Genomic DNA, 20534 nt, shown 5'->3' on the forward strand with positions numbered 1-20534 from the left:
AATGAAAGTTGCATAAAGCGAGGTAATTGCTTCAAACAATAATAGAGTCACAACAATTCCGCGAGGGAGTGCTACAGATCAGACAAAAGCCAGAGGTAATTGTACCACTTTGGCAATAGTTAGGGGACCATCACTAGTAGTTATCGACTCGTGTCGATCAGAAAGTAATTACTAGTGGCTCTCAAACTGTCTACTTCTGCGTCACAAAATCAATAAGGTATTTGGGCGTTTCGGTATTACCTTAAGTCGATGCTAATGTATAGCAGGAACTACTATTACCTATGACTGATGTTGAAAATATTTAACCATTAAAAATTCATATTAAATTCCTGGCAAAAAAGCAAACAAGTGTATTTTAATAGCGCGGAAAGTTTTAAGCGTTTAAAATGGCATAAAAAAATAGGTAACTGGGGTGTGGCAGGCGGCAAATTAAACCGCGCAAGTTCAATTTTAAGCCCCACACATACACTCCAAAAAATAAAAGGCACTCACTCAAATGCCATTTCCCCCACATATGCCAGAATGTATGAAGTGTAATTCCGTTTGAGCTGCCCTCCAACTAAATTTTTAATGGCACTTTTATGTTGTTTTACTTTGGCACTCTTTTTATTTGGTTTTTTTTGTGCAAATTTAAATTTGATGTTGGTTTTGGGTTGCTTTTCAATTTCCGACGCCCCAGCACCGAACAATGAAGAACTTCCGGTCCCGTTCGCATCCATACTCTCGGTGTTCAGTAGATTATGTTCATTAGTTTGCGTCAATTTGTTTTAAAATGTCGTTTGTGTGAATATAGAATGTTTATATAAATTGAGCACTGAAGCGGGTATGGATGCTACCATCGCATCCCATCCCCATGTACTCCCCATAACGGATATTATAATTATGATGATCGGGGCAGTACTACATACCAGCATTGTTCTGAGAACAAAACACACATTACTTACGATTAGCCATTATTGCGGCACATCCAAGTTGGGACTCGGCTGTCTCTTCATTTTGGATGTGTTTAGTTTGGTTTTTTGTTTGGCTTTTGCAGGTAAGAGACCCGTATATGAAGTTCAAGCAAGTGTTCGAGTATCTCAATCTCGCACTTGAGCCATTTATGGCTTAAATCACAGCTCAATTGGCGCGAATCCAGTTGGGCTGAGAAGGTGCCTGGGCAGACCAAGTATAGAGAATAGCACTGCAAGAAACTGCTCTAAATGAAGAATAGGTACTAAGCTATTTAGTATGAGGAACTTATGATATATATGATACCCGGTACTTCTCTCCCTCCATAAATCCTACAAGTTTAAGACCCACAAAGTAAACCTTTTCTCTCCGTGCCTGGATAACTGTGCCAAAGGCACCACAAGTGAGGAATGTGTTGTGGACCAGGTTGAATGCCCCAACTCCTCCCTATACACATCATCCCAGCCCCTTCTCCGCTCTTGACTGCAACCACTTGAGCTATTTTAACGTACTGCCAAAGTACAACGATAAGCCAGGCAAAAGGGGAGCTCTCCATCTCTTTGGCAGCAAATATGCTGGCAATTTAGTGGGCGTGTCCCGGCCCTAGTTGCAACTAACGCCACAGAAAAGAACTTTTGACGCCAGCCCAGAATGCTTGCAGCGAAATGTTGCAAGACTCGAGAGCAAAAGTAGATGGAGGAGTTGAACGCTGAGATGCTGGAGGATCGCAGAAAATATCTCGAGTTCATTGCTTGTAAAATTGACTTTGGCCAAAAGGAGCAAGAAAATGGCAACGGCAGCCAGCCATCCAGAAAAGAGCTAAGCCTGCAAGTCAAATTCAAACAAGCCGCAGATAGTTCGATACAATTTTCTGAGCCATTTGCTTTTTCGCCCCTTTTTTTTGTTGTTATTTGGAAAGGCTTTTTTCGTAGATTTGTTCTCTTTATAGAAAAGAGTATATAAGGTAGGGAGATACTCTATAGGTAGAAAAAAATATTTATCAAATATCCTTGGTATTTTCTTTATTTTTCTCTTAGTTTTCTTTAGTTTTTCTGCCCCATTGGCCTCTGAAACGAAATGTCCTTCAGCGTGTTTTGTATTTTCCACTCTGCCAAGAGTTATTTTGTTATTTTTTTGGGCCACAAGCCGCCTTTGCCATGCGGCTGGCTAAATTAAAGTAGCAACCCAAAAAAATAAATATAAAGAAAAACTCGTTTCCCAGATACGGCGCACGTGCAGCATCTCGGCAGCAACATGCCAGTTGCAACTGGCATAAAATCTCCAATTGCAATTTTGGCAGAAAGCAGAGTGCCGAATGCAGACTGTAGACTGGAGAATTCAGAGCTCAGCTGCGATAGGGGGGGAAGAGGAGGGCCAAAAGAAAAAAGATTTCGCGTTTTCTGGCTCGTTGGTGGCATAATTCGCGCGCCAGGCGACGCCCCAAAAGCGACAAAAGGGGGGTTACATGCAGATAGAAAAAAATATTATAATCTATAATATTTTATGAAAATATTTAAACTATAAAGCTTAGTTGTAAATATTTAATAACCAAGCTTAGCCTTGGAAGACCAAAGACTAAACCCAGACTCTCTCTGATTAATTTCCAGTGTATTTTTTAAACATATTCCCACTTTTTTTATTCATTGAATGGCCATCGATTTACGAGCTGTGAGATTTCAAACTCTGCAATTGTCAGTAATTTTTTGGTTAACACTTTTTGCCACTTTTTGGCCAACACAGTGATGGCCAGCTGATAGCCATGTCTCTGGCCACATGTTTATTATCATTACCACAAAACCAAGTACCTGGAAAATGTTTCCCTAATTACAAGTGCCAATCCACCGACTCGACTTGACCCAAAAATATAGCCATGCCGGCCCAGCGAACATTCCTCTGAATTCTGCTCCACATTGAAGTGAAACAAATTTATCATTAGACTAGCAATTTGTGGATGGTCTCTGGTCCCTGGTCCCGGGCCACCTCCGCCAGTCGTACTGAACCGTAAATAAAGGGCCACCAGGCCGCAAAGACCTCCTGGACCTCCTCTGGACTCCACTCTGACGATTGATTCAAGTCCAAACGAGTGGACAGAGTGCCCGGTTGGGTCAGAACGAACGAGGACCAGAACGAGCCGTTGCCACAGCACGTTCTCTGTTCTCAAATATGGCTGCGGTCAGTTTTTCCAAGTTTTTCCTCCCATTGGCCGGGCCAAGACAAGAAATAAAGAAAAACCAAAAAAAACAAGAAAGGAAAGCTAACTTCGGGCGGAGCCGAAGTTTATATACCCTTGCAGTTAAAACCGGATATATATCGCAAACATCGGATATAGTTGGCCGATCCTTATGAGAATATGATAATATTTCCCAATTTATTATAATACAAAAACGAAACCTAAAATTGTCCCAAACTTCTATCTTCAAAAACACAAAAGTTGGGTCATTTCCGATCGTTCAGTTATATAGCAGCTATAGGATATAGTCGGCCGATCCTAATGAAATTTGGTAGGTTGGATCATCTGGCCAAAAATATAATCTGTATTAAGTTTCAGCTTTCTATCTTCAAAAACACGAAAGTTGGGTCATTTCCGATCGTTCAGTTATATGGCAGCTATAAGATATAGTCGGCCGATCCTTATGAAATTTGGCATGTCGTAATGGTTTGCCAAAAATAGCTCTCTTGTCAAATTTGAATTCTCTAACTCTAAAAACACCAAAGTTATACCATTTCCGATCAATCAGTTATATGGCAGCTATAGGATATAGTCGGCCGATCCGGGCCGTTCCGACTTATATACTGCGTGCAAAGGAAAGAAGGGTGTGTGCAAAGTTTCAAGACGATAGCTTCAAAACTGAGAGACTAGTTCGCGTAGAAACGGACAGACAGACAGACGGACAGACAGACGGACAGACGGACAGACGGACAGACGGACAGACGGACAGACGGACATGCTCATATCAACTCAGGAGGTGATCCTGATCAAGAATATATATACTTTATAGGGTCGGAGATGTCTCCTTCACTGCGTTGCACACTTTTGGACAAAATTATAATACCCTCTGCAAGGGTATAAAAAGATACTTTTTTTTTCCATCGCAGCTGCAACGGCAATGGCAACTCTCTGGCTGCATAAATTTCGCATTCGAAGTTGCTTTTACCATTTGTGGGCACCCTTTTGCCTCCATTTACCGTTAAGTTGCTGCCACTAAAGCCCCGCCAAGAAAAAAAGAATTCAAATTTAACCAATCCGCCTCACAGAACCCCAAAGAACATGGCTTGCTGTCTTGCGGAAAATTCGAAAAAAAATAATCCACAAAAATCTTAATCAATGACAATATGCCCACCCAGCTGGTCTCTTTCAAATTTTCACACTTGGCCGGGCAGCTGGTTTTTATCAGTCATTGGGTTTATTTATTTTTTTTGGATTCGGTTTACGCCTGGAGAGCCTAAAAATATATATATCAGTTTTTAATTTGTTATTTTTTCACACCTGAGCCTGCAGTTGCAATTCTCTGTTGCACTTTTTTGTTTAAACATTAAAGCGAAATAAAGTAAGTTTTCAGTTGCCACATGTGCAGAGTTTTGGAAAAATCTAAAAAAAGATGTTAGTAGTACACTGAAAGATTTTTTAGAGGGTGTTTTATTTTTTACGGATTTCAGATGTTGGATTTTTAATATAAAGTTCCTAAATAAAGTCTTTTGAAGGTAACTTTTATTGAATTTTTGTCAAGAGGTCTATAGACCATATCAAGTAACGGGTATAGTATAGTATTTTTATAAATATAACTATTAGAGATAGAAAAGTCCCTATAAAATATAGGAAGTATGAAGAACAGTGAGAGTTTCCAACACCATGAAGTCTACAAAAGTACCAGGTATCATATAGTGTTCTATACCCAATATAGTGAATATTTCCCCATCCTTTCTTTTATTTTTCCAGCTTAGTCAGTCTTAATCCCTCTAAAAATATAAAAATCCCTTAATACCTTATAAACTCTTGAAAATTTGATACCAAAGGTCTCTCTCTGGCCTCCATCTTGGTCTTGAAATGATTTTTTCCAATCCAATCTGGTTATTATCATTTGATGCCGAGTCCGAAGGGCTCAGCCCCCAAGCTGTCAACTGAGGTTGATTTGAGTTGCCTGCCAGCCATACAGCCAGCCAGCCAGCCACTCAGCTAATGGTGGCTATATCTGGTATTTGCTGTTCTATCTGTCTCTTTCCGAGAGCCTGCAGCCATCTCTATCCATCTGTCGCTATGTGCACCTTTAGTGCGCTTTCTTTCCTGACCGATGGCAGTCTATCTGGGTCACAATAAGCTGGCATCAGTCACCAGAGCCCAGAACACAGCGTGTTGAAGTGCACTGAGACGGAAGTTTGTTTGCCAACTTGTTTGCAGTTAGTCGGTGTCCGCTTGTCCACTGTCCGCTTGTCCGCTTGTCCGTTGTCCATTTGGTGTTGCATTGATTGGGCAAATGGCTGCCAGCATCTCTAACAGGCAAAGGCCTTACAGCCATTTTTAGTGCCAGGAAAGAGGGTCAATGTGATTTGGATGAGTTTTGTATGCAAAACGAAAAAGGGAAGGGTACTGCTACTACTACCTAACCATTCCACAAACATAATTAAATCAATTTGTAACAAAAACTATTTCGAGTTTTGGGTTTTACCAAGCTCTGCCCTAAAAACAAATGAATTCTTTGGAGTAGCTACCTTTTAAATGGAAAATTCCTTGCCTAAATAAATCGAATTTTCTGAGGTTTGTCAACCCGCCGGGGAGCCACCCCCAAAAAATGTCATTACATTCCTTGAGGATTTCCCCATTTACGTATAATTTCTATTTGCTTTTCCGAGGGTTGTTGGGTTGGGTTTCCCCCAAAAAAAAGTAAGGGGAAACCCTCCACTAAATGCTTCTTACACAGTTGGCCATAATTAATGTAATGGCCAAAAATTACTTCGCTTATGCATGACTGTGAACGGTAAAGGTATTTTCTTGCCTCAAGAAAGGTTGAAAAAAAAGAACACTCCACTCCACTCACTGACATAAATAAGCCAAGAAAGAAAGTGGCCAGAACAAATGAGGGAATTGCTTTGGCTCCCAACCGGTGGATAGCTGGATCGGATCTGGGGATCGGATCCATTGATCCGCCTCGATCGAAGCGGCCAAGTACGGTTAACCATGAGGCACGTTTGGCATCGAATCGATTAGCAATTCGAGTGTTCAGCAAATGGTCTGGACTGGTCAGTGAAAGAATCGTCGTCGGACACGTCGAGCATGTCTCGCCGGATCATTACCATCATTATCATCATTATACTAGTGGGGTACCCGTTTCTTTTCAAAGTACCATACCATGGGTTGTTGTCTTCTGTGTGTGTCGTGTGTTGCTCAGACTGTGTGTCGTGTATCGTTTAGTGGCGCATTTTATTGTTCTACATTGTCCAGTGGAATGACTTTGACATAGAAATGTTCTCGAGGCTCGTGCCTATCTGGTTCCTTTCACTAGATGGTCAGTAGTTGATCCTTTTCGATGCTGGAGGCTCTCCATACTCTTTACCTTTTGAAAAGTGTATCCTTCAAGGCAGTCTAGGCATTTATTTTCCTTACATTTCGTCCTCCAGGGACCCTCTCTCCTTGGTCTATGAGCTGAAAGCATTTCAACCGTTCTTTAACCCCGACGTGGAAATTTGTCGCATGTTTCCCAGACAGGGGGAATCCCAAGAAAGGGGGGAGGAAGGTCTGCAGTCTCCCGGCTGCAGGAGACTCTTCCAAGGCAGTCATAATCGCCAGACACATCCCCATCCATATACACAAAATGGTTGCATGTTCTATTTGGTTGTGTTTTTGCTTTTAATGTCTACTGTTGTTGCTGTTGCTTGTTGGATGTTTGTTTGTTTGTTTGGCAGTCGGGTTGTGTGTATCTGGGGTCTTGTGTCTAAATAAATATTGATTTTCCCTTCTGGTGCAGTCTGCGTTCTCAAAATTTGTTTAGGCTAACTGCATTAGGCTGGGAAACTGGAAACTGGAGAAAAAAACTGGAATCTTGAATGATATTCTGGGAGCTAGGATTCTTGTTAACTATATCCTTGCTGGCCACCAACTTTGGTGGGGAGGAGTGGCATGCCACTGTTGCCTGAGTGGAAAATATCTTGGCAACATGGTTCTGACATGGCTGGAGCTCTTAGTCTCGCATTCCGTGCAACATTGTCAACGGTTAATCTCTGAAAGGTCTCCTTTCTCTTCCTCTCTAGTGGCACTACTCCCTGCCTCAGCCTGCCTCGGCCTGCCTGCCTCCTCCCTTCTGTGGCATTTTGTAGATAGCAGCTTTATTGCAAATGCCTGTCACCTGCATTCACAAGTTTTATGTTGCCTCGTCGGCAAGCTTCTCTTCTCCAGCGCTTCTCTTTTATTTTTTTTTTTATTTTTTGTCATGATGTGGCATCATCATGAGCTCTTGTCCACATCCTTTAGCCTGCCACTACATTTCTGCAATTCCTCTTATATTTTTTGCTATTTTTTCCTACCATTTTTTTCCTGAATTTTTAGTTCACCTTTCGACGCTGGCTGTCAATGTCCTTTTGTCCCTAGATAGCATTTCTATTCGGCCCCGACTGTTTGTCGAAATGCAGCTGAGTGTGAAAAATATGAATGGCTATATGCCACGCCCCACCACCACGCCCACTTTGGTGGCAGCGGTGAGCAAATAAATTTCATGTCGGCGAATGCAAGTTCAATGCACTTGACTCTGATAAATGTTGGCTGAAATGGGTTGGGTTTTGGACCCGTAATGGAAGACTTCCCCATCAACACTTTCTTTCTTCGGAGTTCTAGCATTGAGAGGCACTGAAAAAAATAACCACTGTAGGAACAAAATAACCATTTCTGATGCTGTTGGTGGGCAGGACAAGACAAACATCTCGGACAGACACCTATAAGGAGGCAACCAGCAGTACTTGCCCACGAAAATCCAGCCAAACGAAACTAGTTTCTGAGACCCAGTCGCAGCTCCAGTTCCTACTCCTCTAGAGTCCACAGACCGGAGGGGAGCTGGATGATGGAGAGCAGACCCAAGGGTTCCAGGCGGCGATGGGCTGAGTTTTCTGTTTCTGTTGCTGAATGGCTTTGACTTTGAAGCTGCAGGCGGAAGGTACGTCATTGACCTCCTGCCGCGAAAAAGAGTAGCGCGATCCTAGGGTACAAAAGTACAGTCCAAAGAACATTTCATTTGCAATTTAATTTTTCAAAAACCTTATAAGAGCTTCCGAGATCAGCAGAAGCAGCAGAGGCAACGGGTTGGATGATAAATCGAACTGCGCCTTAAAATGCAATCAACTTGAAATTAATTACCGCAATCCGATGCCAATGCACGCATAAATTAATAAAGTTCCAAAGCCCCAAACGGTGATGTGTCAACTGGGGAGGGCAGAGTTGGAGGACTGGAAGGGCAAACCCCCATCCAAACCCCAACGAACCCAAAACCCCAATACCGTGCCAAGTTCAGAGCCGCAAAATGACCAAACAATTCGAACGAGAAGAATGCGAATTTTGAACAGAAAACTTGGCTGGAAGTTGAAAACCAGTTTCTTGTAGAACCCAAGCTTTGTCAATCAGCACTGAAAGATATTTTAATTTGAAAAAAAAAATAATCAAATCTTTAAAATTGGACTTAAAAGAAGCTCTATTAATTAGGATTTGAGTAAGAGTCATATTTAGTTGCAAAGACTTATCCAAAAACCCTTTAGAAAGTGTCCCATAATTTTTCTCCCTGTAAGGTTCAAGTTTACAAAGCAAAGGCCGCATTGTTTGAGGCTCCAAACAGCGATTCAAAGTGGGATCTGCGGTTAACCACAGGCATCTTCTCGAGCCTCCTGCTCCCTTTCGGCAAACGAGCTAAATTTATAAGATGATGTGACCAAGTCCGCGCCCGCGTCCGCCAAGACTGGCTTGTCTTGGCTTGGCTTGGCAGATTACATAAATTGATGCTGAAGCCTCTTGGGCTGCAACCTGAGAAGTCCTGAACTGAATCTTCCAGAACAAAGAGCAGCGAGCAGCGAACAAGCCAAAGAACTCGGAAGACTCTGATACCATGGGACAAACGAAAAATCTTCCTATGACGCAGGCCAAGTGCTCTAGAAAGGTTATTTGCCAAATAAATGGATCTTTTGTTTATTAACGCCACATGTGCGTAAATATTGGCTCGAAAAGTAAACCAGAGCCAAGGTGGGAGCCTCGATTTGAATTCCATTTCCCTCTTTCAATATTGGAATATTTGCTTTGAATTTTTAATTATTCTAATTTTTGCCAAGAAATTGCAGTGTTTTGACCCATTGTTCATGGCTATACCCTTTTGTGGCATTTCCGTTATCACTTTGCTGCTTTGTCAAGCCATTTGGCCCAAGATCTTCGGGTCATCCGATATCTTGGCAGGCACCAGTGGCTCTCAAACTGCAACTAAAGCAAACAGAATTGTTGAAAAAAATAAATGCTTGAAAAAAAATTGCTGACGCTAATGAGACCATAAATGTAAAAAGCTGACAAAGCCACCGAAAAAGTCTAAAAACCAAAATTCCTATCAAGAGTTTTGACCAAAAACTGCACAGAAAGAAAAATATCTAATAGACCGGTCGTGGGGCATAAAATATCCATCTATTGGTTAATAAAATATATTTATAAGCCTTCAATCTTGAGATATTTGTTTTTTCCGTGTTAGTTGCAACTCTAATTGCCGCAATAGAACGAGATTATGGCCAGAAATAACAGCAACAACAGATGGCCGGCGACCCACTTCCATGCACTCCGGAGGCTGTCCAGTCGTCTATTGGCTCGCTCTGACTGTTGTTTACTTTTTGCAGCCACTGTTTATGCCTCACCTGCCTCTAGTCTCCCCCCACTATCCCCCTGCTCGGTTGGGCTTTTTTGCTTTCAATCAAAACTAGTAAACAATTGCAACAGTCTTGGCAACAAATACTCGGACTGCCGCTTGACAATTTATCAATGATGTCTTTTGTTGGGGGCCTTGGGGGGCTTTTCTTGCTTCTTATTGGAACAGGAAGTGGCTCATTTGCTGGCTGCAAGTGCACAGAGCACACAGCACAGAGCACCCAGCACATCGCACATCGCATTGACATTTACTTTAGTTCTCGCTGGAGTGAGCTTGACACTCACTCAGACGGCCGAGTGACTGTCCAACTGTGCCACAAAGTCAATTTCATGCAGATTGCCAATTGCCTCTAAATTGAATTGAATTATTCCAGCTGAGCTTTGGCTCAACAATGGCTCTTTCCGAAAGGGATTCAAATCTTGGGTTTAATGTTTTGTTTAGATTACGGTGGCTGGGTTAATTAATTAAATTAGAATGCGGATTTTAGTGGGAAAATAGTTTAAGAGAGTCTAGTAAATAAAAAAAAAATATATTCGAATAATTTTGAATATTATTCATAGACTTTTAACAAAAAAAATGTAATTTCCATCTTCTCTAAGAATTCATCCATTCAGTTTCGAACTCTACACTTTACGAGACTCCCAAACTGCCCCACCAGCTGACTCTCAAACCGTGTAATATTGTAAATTTCATGCAAATTGCAATTTGTTGCTTCTGTACCCTTCGGGGAGACCCATTGGGTCTGCTGGTTATGTTAGTTGTGCCTGCAGTTGCAATTCCTCCATGATTTATGGCCACTGTCTGCCCCCCTCAGTCCGGTGGCTGCCACAAAAATACTACCTATACTGTATGTACACAACCAAATATGTCGAATACACATTCCAACTTGCTCCACTTTGTTGCAGCCGAACACAATTTATGGCTGGCTACAAAAACACACACGTACGTTTGTACTTACAACCCAAAATCCAAAATGAGCAAAAACAGTTCGAAAAGTGCTTTAAAGCCAAAAAGTACGCGCAGCAGCTCACAGAAGTTCTAAATTACTTTTCCAAACATCCAGCATCCATCCATACTGCCCCCAAAAAAACACAGACCCTGCCACTGCTACTGCCCCTTTTCCTGGCCCGGATTTTCTTTATGAGCCGTCTTACGGATTGGAAAATCGAAATCAAAACTCATAAAAATGCAATTTGCGCAAGCAAGTTGACTTTTCGGGGCAACCCTCTAAGAAATCAAAGTTGGACGGGGAAATCCTTTAGGTTTGAGCCTTTCTATGGAACTGCAGACTTCCCTATACCCTCTAACAACGAAGGATTCTTTGCGTTTGGGTTGATATCCTAGGGTATTCCTTGTTCTACCCTCACCTACATCATCCTACTCCCCCTGCTTCTGTTGGGGTCTAGGCCAGCGACGTGTCTGCAATTTGCATGTGCATGACTGAGACGGTAACTGAGACCCCAGAATCCTGGGGGATGTTGGCTAGCTGGGCTAGTTGAGAGTGGGTGTGCTGCTGGAGGGTTGGTAAGGGACCCCAAAGGGCAGAAAACCAGGAGGGTGGTGCCATAAAATCCATTTGGCGCACAACCGTTAACGTGTTTTGTTGTTTTGTTAAGGAGTTTTGGAATTTGTAGAGATGAGCTGGCGAGCAGGCCAGGGGCAGTAACTGCTACTTGGGGGCGTGTTAGTTTGTGCGGCTGAAATTTATGTGGCCAAGGGGGTGGCTTGTTTTGGGTTGTGCTTCATCAAGAAAGGCTAGCTGCCTGCTGGCTAGCTGGCTGCCAACTGCCATTTGCCAAGCTGCATATGAAACGGATATCCCAACTATATAAATAGAGTTTCAAAAACGTGACCCGAAAGGAAAATTTGAATGCAGTTGTTACTGAAACTAGGTGGCTTTTTAATTTAATTTTATTTTGTTATTTGTTTTGAAATAGGCAACCATTCCAGAGAATATGGGAGTTATAGAAAGCAAACCCTACCCCTATCACCAATGTGGCAGACATCATCCTCCAGAAATCCCATAGAACTGAATCAACGAATCATGGTTTGATTATTTTTTTTTGTTTTATTCAACACATCCATATCACAAACATATCATATCATTATCACTTCCATATCACATAACATCCTTGAGTCCAGTCCTTTAGGAATTCCTGAACTTCTTCCTGGTCTTGGCCGTTTCTGGACCAACTTCTAACAATAAGCTCTTTGACGGGGTTCCGCCTTGTGAAGCTTCAAGTCCCATTCGTCCTTTTCGGCAGCATGTCCACTCTTATTCCTGTATTATTCTTCCTGTTGCTGGAAAAGGGCGATCCTGTTCTTCTCCAGACGGCTTCTGCAAAAGGCTCGCGTTGTAGTCCATTCCTGGAAGCCTAGATCCTCTGGGGGTATCATCTTAGCAAGGTTGTCAGCATGGGAGTCTGGAAAGAAATAGTCCTGAAAGGAAGATCGCTTTCCCTCTATTAATTCTGACCAATAATAACTTGTATATCCTTTTTTAAAAACTCCAAATTCTACAAGTATTAGTGGTTGACTTTAGTGGCAAAGCTAAGTACTTCCACCCAACATACTCGCAACACCCTTCTTCCATTTATGCCACACATGGCTATGTCTATGACTAGGGCCTAGACCTTAGGAAAATTGTTCATTTTAATGGCGACACTTGCCGCATTATGTGGCAGCATGGAACTGCTTTTGGCGGCACTTAAGGGCGTGTGAGGAATAGACCAAATAGAACACGAAACAGTCACATGTGTGAGTGTGGCACACACGCACTTTGCATAATTAATGCAACGGCAATGTCAAACCCGTTATACACTCGAGAGACTGGAGTCTGTGAGGCGGGGGGAGTCTGTGCAACAACGACCAACTTTTCCGGGGTGGCAACTTTTTCGGGGGCGTGGCATGTCAGTGAATTATTATTATTTTTTTTTTTGCATTTTGTGTTTAATTAAAACAAGAAATTGCCACTTAAAGGCAGTTGTATTTGGTTCTGGATGAGTACGTTGTGTGGCCGCCAGGTGGAGCCTCATTAGCAAGGACATTGTGAAGGATACTAGGAGTAGAATGCACAGCAAGCCCAGGCATTGCCGGGCCGGAAGTCCTTTGTGCGGCTCCCTCAACTTGAGCACGTCAATGAAACACCTGAATCACCCAGCACACGTCTAAAAGCATGTCCTTTCTTTTGGTTTTTTTTCCAGGAGCTGAAGGAAAGCTTCAACTATGGACTCTTTGCACCACCCTCCAACGGCAAGGCGGGCAAGTTCCTGGATGAAGAGCGACGCCTGGGCGACTATCCCTTCAATGGACCCGTTGGCTACTTGGAGGTGAGAAAAGGACTCTCTCTTTCAATGAATTTTTTTTAACTTATTACATTTTTTTCCAAATCTTCAGCTCAAGTACAAACGTCGCGTTTACAAAATGCTAACCCTGGACGAGCGCCAACTGAAGGCCCTCCATACGAGGGCCAATCTGCGTCGATTCCTGGAGTGCATCAATGGCGGCCACGTGGAGAAGATAGCCAAGATGTGTGCCAAGGGCCTGGACCCCAACTTCCATTGCTCGGAGAGTGGGGAGACCCCCTTGTCGGTGGCCACGGGTGCCAAGAAGCCCAACAAGCTGCTCATAGCTCTGGTTAATGGTGGAGCCTTGTTGGATTACAGAACCAAGGATGGCACTACGGCCTTGCATCGAGCCGTGGAACATGATTCCCTGGAGGCGGTTAGGTAATGCTTATACTATTCTCTCCACAAACCAAGGTTTAATAATAACTCTTCCCTCTTATAGTACCCTCCTGGAACTGGGAGCTTCGCCAAACTACCGCGATGGTCGGGGCATTACGCCTCTGTACATCTCCATCACCAGGAAGTGCGAGGCCAAGATCACGGAGAGCCTTCTCCACGATCATGCCACACTGGGCATCCAGGACAGTCAGGGCTGGAACGAGGTGCATCAGGTAAGTCGGTGGCGGTCCCTGAGGTCCTTGCTCCTGTAACAGAAACTGCTTTGTCCCCGAGCCAGTTCCCCGGTGAAATGATTAATGATTGAATTCTCTATTCTCTCTCTCTTTCTCGTTTCTTATTCAAAACTTTTATAATCTAACTCTTAAAAACAAAAAAAAAAATAAAACGATATGCTTGCTAATAATAATGTAACCCGCGGGTTGGCAACTTGCAACTCTTTGGCTCCACCCCGACACCCGTAGGCCTGTCGGCATGGCCTCGTCCAGCACCTGGAACACCTGCTGTTCTACGGTGCTGACATGGATGGCCGCAATGCGTCCGGCAATAGTCCGCTGCATGTGTGCGCTGTTAACAACCAAGAGGCTTGTGCTAGAATGCTTCTATTTCGCGGCGCCCAGCGAGGTGCCCAGAACTTTGCCAATCAAACTCCCTACCAGGTAAAGCTAATGCCCTATGAGTGTCTATGAGAGGCTAGATATAGGGGATGGAGATGGAATATGGAAATAGTTATCATACAATCAAGATCTTAAATAAATCCTACCATATTCTTTCTCAAACCTAATATCTAGTTTCCAAGAAATAAAACTTTATTTTAATTCAAAGATTACTAGTAGTTTGTAATTTCTAAGTTGGTACTTTTGTGCTGCTGTAGTTATGCTTGTAGTTCAGCCTAGTTCTTAAGTTAGTTTTGCCTTCTAATGACTTGTATTCTGGTTCTAGATCTTATATTAAATATTGTTATTCCATCTAGGTGGCTGTCATCGCCGGCAACTTAGAGCTAGCCGAGATAATTGAGAACTACAAGTCGGAGGATATTGGTGAGTGTTTGTTCCAATAACTTCATTGCTCCATCAATTCATTCAAAACTTGATCACTCGACTCGTAATCCCAACAGAATCAAAAATCATTCATTCAAGGGATGGCAACCCCCCGTTCATATTTGAGTTTGTTTATGCTCCTTAGTTGAAATTCGTTTTCTCTACTCAGTCTATTTAATTCTCTGTATTACTAATATTGGACACTCGCATCTCAAAAATAGTTTCCTTTTCCACTTAGTTCGAATCAGTTTTTCCCCCTTAAAGAGTCTTTCCGTAAAACTCTCGATCTATATCAATATTTTTGGACACACACCGCCATATATTCATTCATTCATTCATCTCGATCATGTAGGTCTCTCCCCATTATCAATGTATATTAGTCGTATATATATCTCTCTATATAAATATATATAAATATCTGTAATCCGTAAGATGCAACCTATAATTTATCCAAAAACAGAACACACACCTTTTCGTATTTTGCATTTGCTTGTTTTTGAGATATTTTTGAGAAATGCCACACATCTCAGACTCGTTTTGGCTGTTCTTGTTCCATGTTCCATTAAATGTTTCGTTCAATGTTTTTACTATATAGTACTGTTCTATCTCTCATACATCCGTGCATATATCCACATATATCACTTATTGCCTAGCCTAGGTTTGTTTGTACGTTGCCAGGACATTAGTAGAGTGTCCTGTGCCTCTTTTTGCTTTTTATTGCCAAAGTCGCGTATCCTTCGCTAAGTGAACAGTAAGTAAGTGTGTGTAAGTGGAGTGTGTGCCAAGGACTTGTCTTGGCCCTAGGCTCCTAGAAAATGTAATACTTGTGCTTATTTTAATTGGAAAGTAAGAGAAATACATAGATTGAGTAGAAAACTGACTGGGGAGAAGTTCCTAAGGAAACTGACAAACTCGAAAAGGGAAAGGAAATTGGAAAGTAATTTCAAGAATATTGAAAAAAGACAGTAAAATATCTTGCAAGATTTAATAAAGAGGTATAATATGTATTTAATTTTTCAAGAAAATTATACAAGATTTTCTTGAGGAATTATTACAATATATTTATATTTTCTAAAAGTGTTTTTATACCCTTGCAGAGGGTATTATTAGTTCTAGCTTTTTATATTTAATTGAAAGTTAACTTTCAAACAAAAACCGAAACTTTTTAAACCCAAAAATAGTTTCCAGATGTACCTAAATTTTTGGATATATTTCTTAAAATATTCTTGAAATTATAATGATTTTGATGAAAGATTTCATGAACTAAAATCTCATAAAACTAACAACCAACTAAGATGGGATTCACCCTTGACCCACGCACACCCCCTAAACTCACACACTCACATTCTAAGCAACTCGTATCCTTCGATCACCACGCAGTTCCCTTCCGCGGACCGCCGCGCTACAATCCAAAACGACGCTCGGGCATCGGGTGGCTGAGCGCCAACGGAGCCGCCGGCGCCGCTCTGCTGGCAGCGGCTGGCGGTGGTTTTGGTGGTGCAATGATTGCCGGCTCCACCAACGGTGGCATCAATGGTAATGGGACTGGCGGTGTCGGTCTGATGCTCAGCCATCAGAACCACCAACAGCACCACCTCCATCAGCAACAGCAGCAACAGCATCTTTTGCACCACCAGCACCACCACCAGCAGCAGCAACAGCAGCATCTGCCCCATCTACATGCGTTGCAGCTGCACGGCCCCCCGTCGCCCTGCCCCTCGGAGCATATGCTGGGCGCTTACAGCTCCGCCAGCTCCAGTCTCTCCGAGGGCTCCTCGGGCCACCGCTCCCACGAGGACGACATCAGCATTGTGACAGGTGAGGAGATGCCTTGGCTTTTGTTTTCTCATTCATTTGCATACGCTTACGTTTAAGGATGTAGTCTCATGTGTGAGGTTGAAAAAATCGATTTTTTTTTTTCACACATTTCGATAGTATTGTTTATTAAGAATGTACTGTTAAAGTTTCAAATAAAAATATCAAATAATGACAGAGATACAGCCCATAATCGAGAGCGCGCCTACACCGAAAAGTATGAGTTTCTCGGTAGCGTCTATACTTTAAACGCGTTTTTCTCGGAACGACATTTTTGTGTGCGGCGCAGGTGATTCACAAAATTCTATTGTACCGATCTAGCTGAAATTTGGATATGTTGTTCTAAAAAGTAACACCTCTGTCCCGTACTAGAATCATTTATTTTTAATGATTAGTTTTTTTTTTATCATTAATTTAAGATAAATTTTTTAAATTTTAAAAAATTTTTTTTTTTGTGAGTTCGCCATTTTGTTGTTTATTGATGAAAATATTTCATTCTAGTACGGGACAGAGCCATAAGCTTACAAAACAATAATCTATTCTAATTTTTTCTTTCGGATGACTCTAGCAGTCGAAATCACCTGCGCCAGGGACCCACCTTTTTTTTTTATATGCATACTTTGGCATGCTATAAAGTGTATTAAACTACACAAGAATAAATTAAACAAAATTTTTTCAAATAGTTTATGATGCCTATAAAAACATATGTGAAAATTGAAACGATCGCATTATTTTTTATTACAAAAAAAAATTTTTGAAATAACCTCTAAAAAGTAGGCCGGAACATGAGACTACATCCTTAAGTTTTATTTGGGGGCTTAAGAACTTAGTCTCATAAGATGTAAAATATACACCTAAGTATTCCAAAGCGGAAAGGATAAGTATGACTTCTTAAAAATACATTTATTATCTAACTAATCTATTCAGAGCATGTTATGTAAGTAGTTTTATTCGGAGTTTATTTAATTTTTTATTTGAAAGCCAAGCATGAGTTTATTTTAAGAACAACTGCACAGAGTTTACTTGATTTTAAATCAGTTATTAAATGTATCTATAGTTCTAAATCATTTTAAAATTGTATAGAATATGCCCGGAAATTATTTCATTATTACACTTTTAAATAAAGAATATAAAGAATGTAAAAATAACTAAATTTAAAACTCAAAGAAAGACTAGTAGTCTAAAAAAGGATGTTTAAAGTAGGTTCCATAAGAGGACTTAAGCTTCTCAAAGCTCTAAAAACAGAAGAGTATAAAAACTTTTTTAACAAAATCATCAAAGATGGAGAAAAATATTCTGAAAGAATCCTTATCCTTAAAGCTAATCCCTAAACGAAATCAAATATATATTCCCCCCACATCCAATCACTGTGCCAGTAACACTGCATCAGGCTTATTCTTTGTCTCTGCATGTGTGCATGTCCTTGTTTGGTCCTCTGCCTCCAGTCTCCTCTATTTGATAAGAATTCCTCTGAAAGTCTTTCCGCACTCACGCTCTTGAACTCCTCCTCCGAACAGACAAATCCCTGGGCGACACCAGCGACATCATCAGCGACTCGTCCGGCGTGGGAACCAATTCGGACTCGGCTGCCTGTTCCATCGGCCATCCAAGCACCACGGTGGTGTGCATGGAGCCATATGCCGGGAACACGGTGGGACACATTCGCCTCCAGCCGGGCGATGTCATCGAGGTGGTGGGCAGCACCGATTGCGGCCTGCTGGAGGGCTATGTCCGTGGCACCAATCAGTCCGGATTCTTTCCGGCCGACTGCGTCCAGGAGGTGAGTCTGCGCCAGAAGCACATCACCAACGTGATGACCGCCAGCACGGGCATGGCGCCCCAGCAGCTGCAACAGCAGCAGCAACAACAGCAGCAGGCGCCCAGTGCCTCCTCCTACCAAGGTTCGCCCCAGCTAAGTCTCGGCGGACACTCGGGTAGTTCCAGTACGCTGCTCCAGCAGCCGCATCACTCGCCATCGCTGTCCGTGGCCAGCAACGGGTCCTGCCAGCAGCAGGAGACCAATGGCGGGGCAGGGGGAGCTGGCAGCAACCACAACCACAGCAACAACAACCACTCGGTGGGACAGTACAGCAGTGCCACAGCTCCGCGCATTAAGAAGAGGTAAGTGATGGGATGTCATCCTCTGGCCTTTCCTTTCTAATATCCAATAATGTCCTCCAATAGCGCCTACAATGCCCCACGTTCGGTGGTGCTGCACCGTGCCAAGCGCGGCTTCGGCTTCATCCTGCGCGGCGCCAAGGCCAGCTCCCAGCTGATGCAGTTGCGCCCCTCGGAGCGCTTCCCGGCTCTCCAATACCTGGATGATGTGGATCCCGGTGGCGTGGCCGATATGGCCGGCCTTCGTCCCGGCGACTTCCTGCTGACGATCAACGGCGAGGACGTGAGTGCCGCCTCGCACGAGCAGGTGGTGGAGATGATCCGATCCGCGGGTGCCCTGGTCAACATGACCGTAGTGTCGCCACAGTTCCCCCACCAGATGCAGGCCAGTGCCCAGTATTTGCCCAGCGGCGCTGCCCGGGCCGGAAGCCAGCACTTGTCCAGCGGACCGAGCACCCCGCAAAGTGCCCACCGGCAGTGCGCCACGCTGCCCCGGAAGATGACGGGCCCCGGTCCGGGTTCCTCCTCGGGCGGCAGCGTACGCATGGCCCCGATGCCACCGCGTCGGGATCCCAAGACCACACTTAGTGTGGGCCGAGCCAGGGCCAAGTCCATGGTGGCCGGGCTGGAGAATGGCGGCGAAAAGGACGACGACCTACCGCACACCAAATCGAATTCGGTGGAGTCCATAGCCACGACGCAAGCGACGGGTGGTGGCAGCAGCATCCATACTGGGCCGGGTACTCCCGTCCAGCTGCGCACCGCCAGCATCAAGGCGAGGCCCACGTCCAGTCGTATCACGGCCGCCGAGCTGGAGGAGCTGTTCCAGCGGCAGCAGGGCGAGGGCAGTGCGGCGAACGCCAGCCGGTATGCCACCATGATGACCAGTTCCCGCTTCCAGTCGGGCACGGACAGTGGAGCAGCCACTCCCCCGGCCGCCAATGGCTCGCCGATGAGGAGCGGCGGACCCCTGGTCTACGGCAGTGTGGCGGAAATGAAGCGGAAGACGGCGAGGAGCAAGCATGGCAGCGGAACTCTGCGGGGCAAGCCCGTGGCTACCCCAACCGTGGGTCCGGGGAGTGCAGCTGGTGGCGGAAGGGATCTAAAGCGGTTCCATTCTACGCCAGACTTGCACGGGCCCCAGCTACATGGCTCGGCCTCGTCCATTTGGCAGGCGGCTGGCAAGGGTCATCACTCGCAGGACGATGTGGCCACGTTGCATGCCTCCTTGCAGCGCCTGAACTCAACGCCAGGAGAGCTGAAGGTAGGGCCAGGAATAGGAGGCACAGCAGCTGGCGCTGGAGGAGCAGTACTGCCGCCGCCCAATCATCCACCACCGCCGCCTCCAGTGGGTCAGGTGGTCAAGGTGGAGACTCGCAGCAGCGTCTCGGAGTACGAGAGCACCATCTCCTTACAGCAGAAGCTCAAGAAGCGTGCCGAGAACGATGCAGTCACCAGTGCAGCCATCGATGGCGTCCAGAGCAGTTTTAATCCCTCGGCGAACGCCAAGATCTACGCCTCGCCGCAGGAGCTGCGCAACGTTATGGCCTGGAAGCTGCGACAGGCCCAGGAGAAGCCATCCCAGGAGACGTCCGGAGGCTCCCAGCCGATCAGTCAGTATGCGGCACCCACGCAACTGCGTCCTCCGCAGCAGCAGCAGCAGCCGCAGCCACAGGTGGCCTCCCACTATGCCGCTCCACAGGTGCAGGTTCAAGTGCAACAGGTGGCGGCACCCCAATCCCCGCCGGCTCCACCGCCGCCTCAGCAGTCTCCGCCAGCCGTGGCACAAAACGGTAATGGAACTGCCAGTGGAGCACCCGGAGCAGCTCCCCCCATACCGGAACCGGACTACAGCTGCAGTGAGTCGGATGGAGAGGATGAGAACTCCATTCTGGTGGCGCGCAACACAAAGCTCAATGAGAAGATTGCCTTGTTCGATGTTCCCGAGACCAGTGGCAATAGTCAGGCCAGGTAAGAGGATCATTATGGTGTTA

At 44.4% G+C, this 20534-nt stretch overlaps 1 protein-coding gene across 5 annotated transcripts in view; it reads left to right on the plus strand.

The window, feature by feature from the left end:
• The window catches only part of Prosap (SH3 and multiple ankyrin repeat domains prosap), a 60361-nt gene that overhangs the window by 36126 nt on the left and 3701 nt on the right, over nucleotides 1-20534 (plus strand). For 2 of the 5 annotated variants that reach the window (XM_070279103.1, XM_070279104.1), the window contains exons 4-11: nucleotides 13028-13153; nucleotides 13221-13552; nucleotides 13614-13782; nucleotides 14032-14226; nucleotides 14541-14607; nucleotides 15988-16425; nucleotides 17940-18543; nucleotides 18607-20511. In XM_070279103.1, coding sequence (XP_070135204.1) covers nucleotides 13028-13153; nucleotides 13221-13552; nucleotides 13614-13782; nucleotides 14032-14226; nucleotides 14541-14607; nucleotides 15988-16425; nucleotides 17940-18543; nucleotides 18607-20511 — 3836 coding nt within the window. The remainder of the gene's footprint in view (nucleotides 1-13027; nucleotides 13154-13220; nucleotides 13553-13613; nucleotides 13783-14031; nucleotides 14227-14540; nucleotides 14608-15987; nucleotides 16426-17939; nucleotides 18544-18606; nucleotides 20512-20534) is intronic. The other 3 variants (XM_070279106.1, XM_070279105.1, XM_070279107.1) reach the window with 3 other exon arrangements.

The sequence above is a fragment of the Drosophila bipectinata genome, chromosome 2R (genome assembly GCF_030179905.1).
Source record: "Drosophila bipectinata strain 14024-0381.07 chromosome 2R, DbipHiC1v2, whole genome shotgun sequence".
In the NCBI taxonomy this organism is placed as follows: Eukaryota; Metazoa; Arthropoda; class Insecta; order Diptera; family Drosophilidae; genus Drosophila; species Drosophila bipectinata.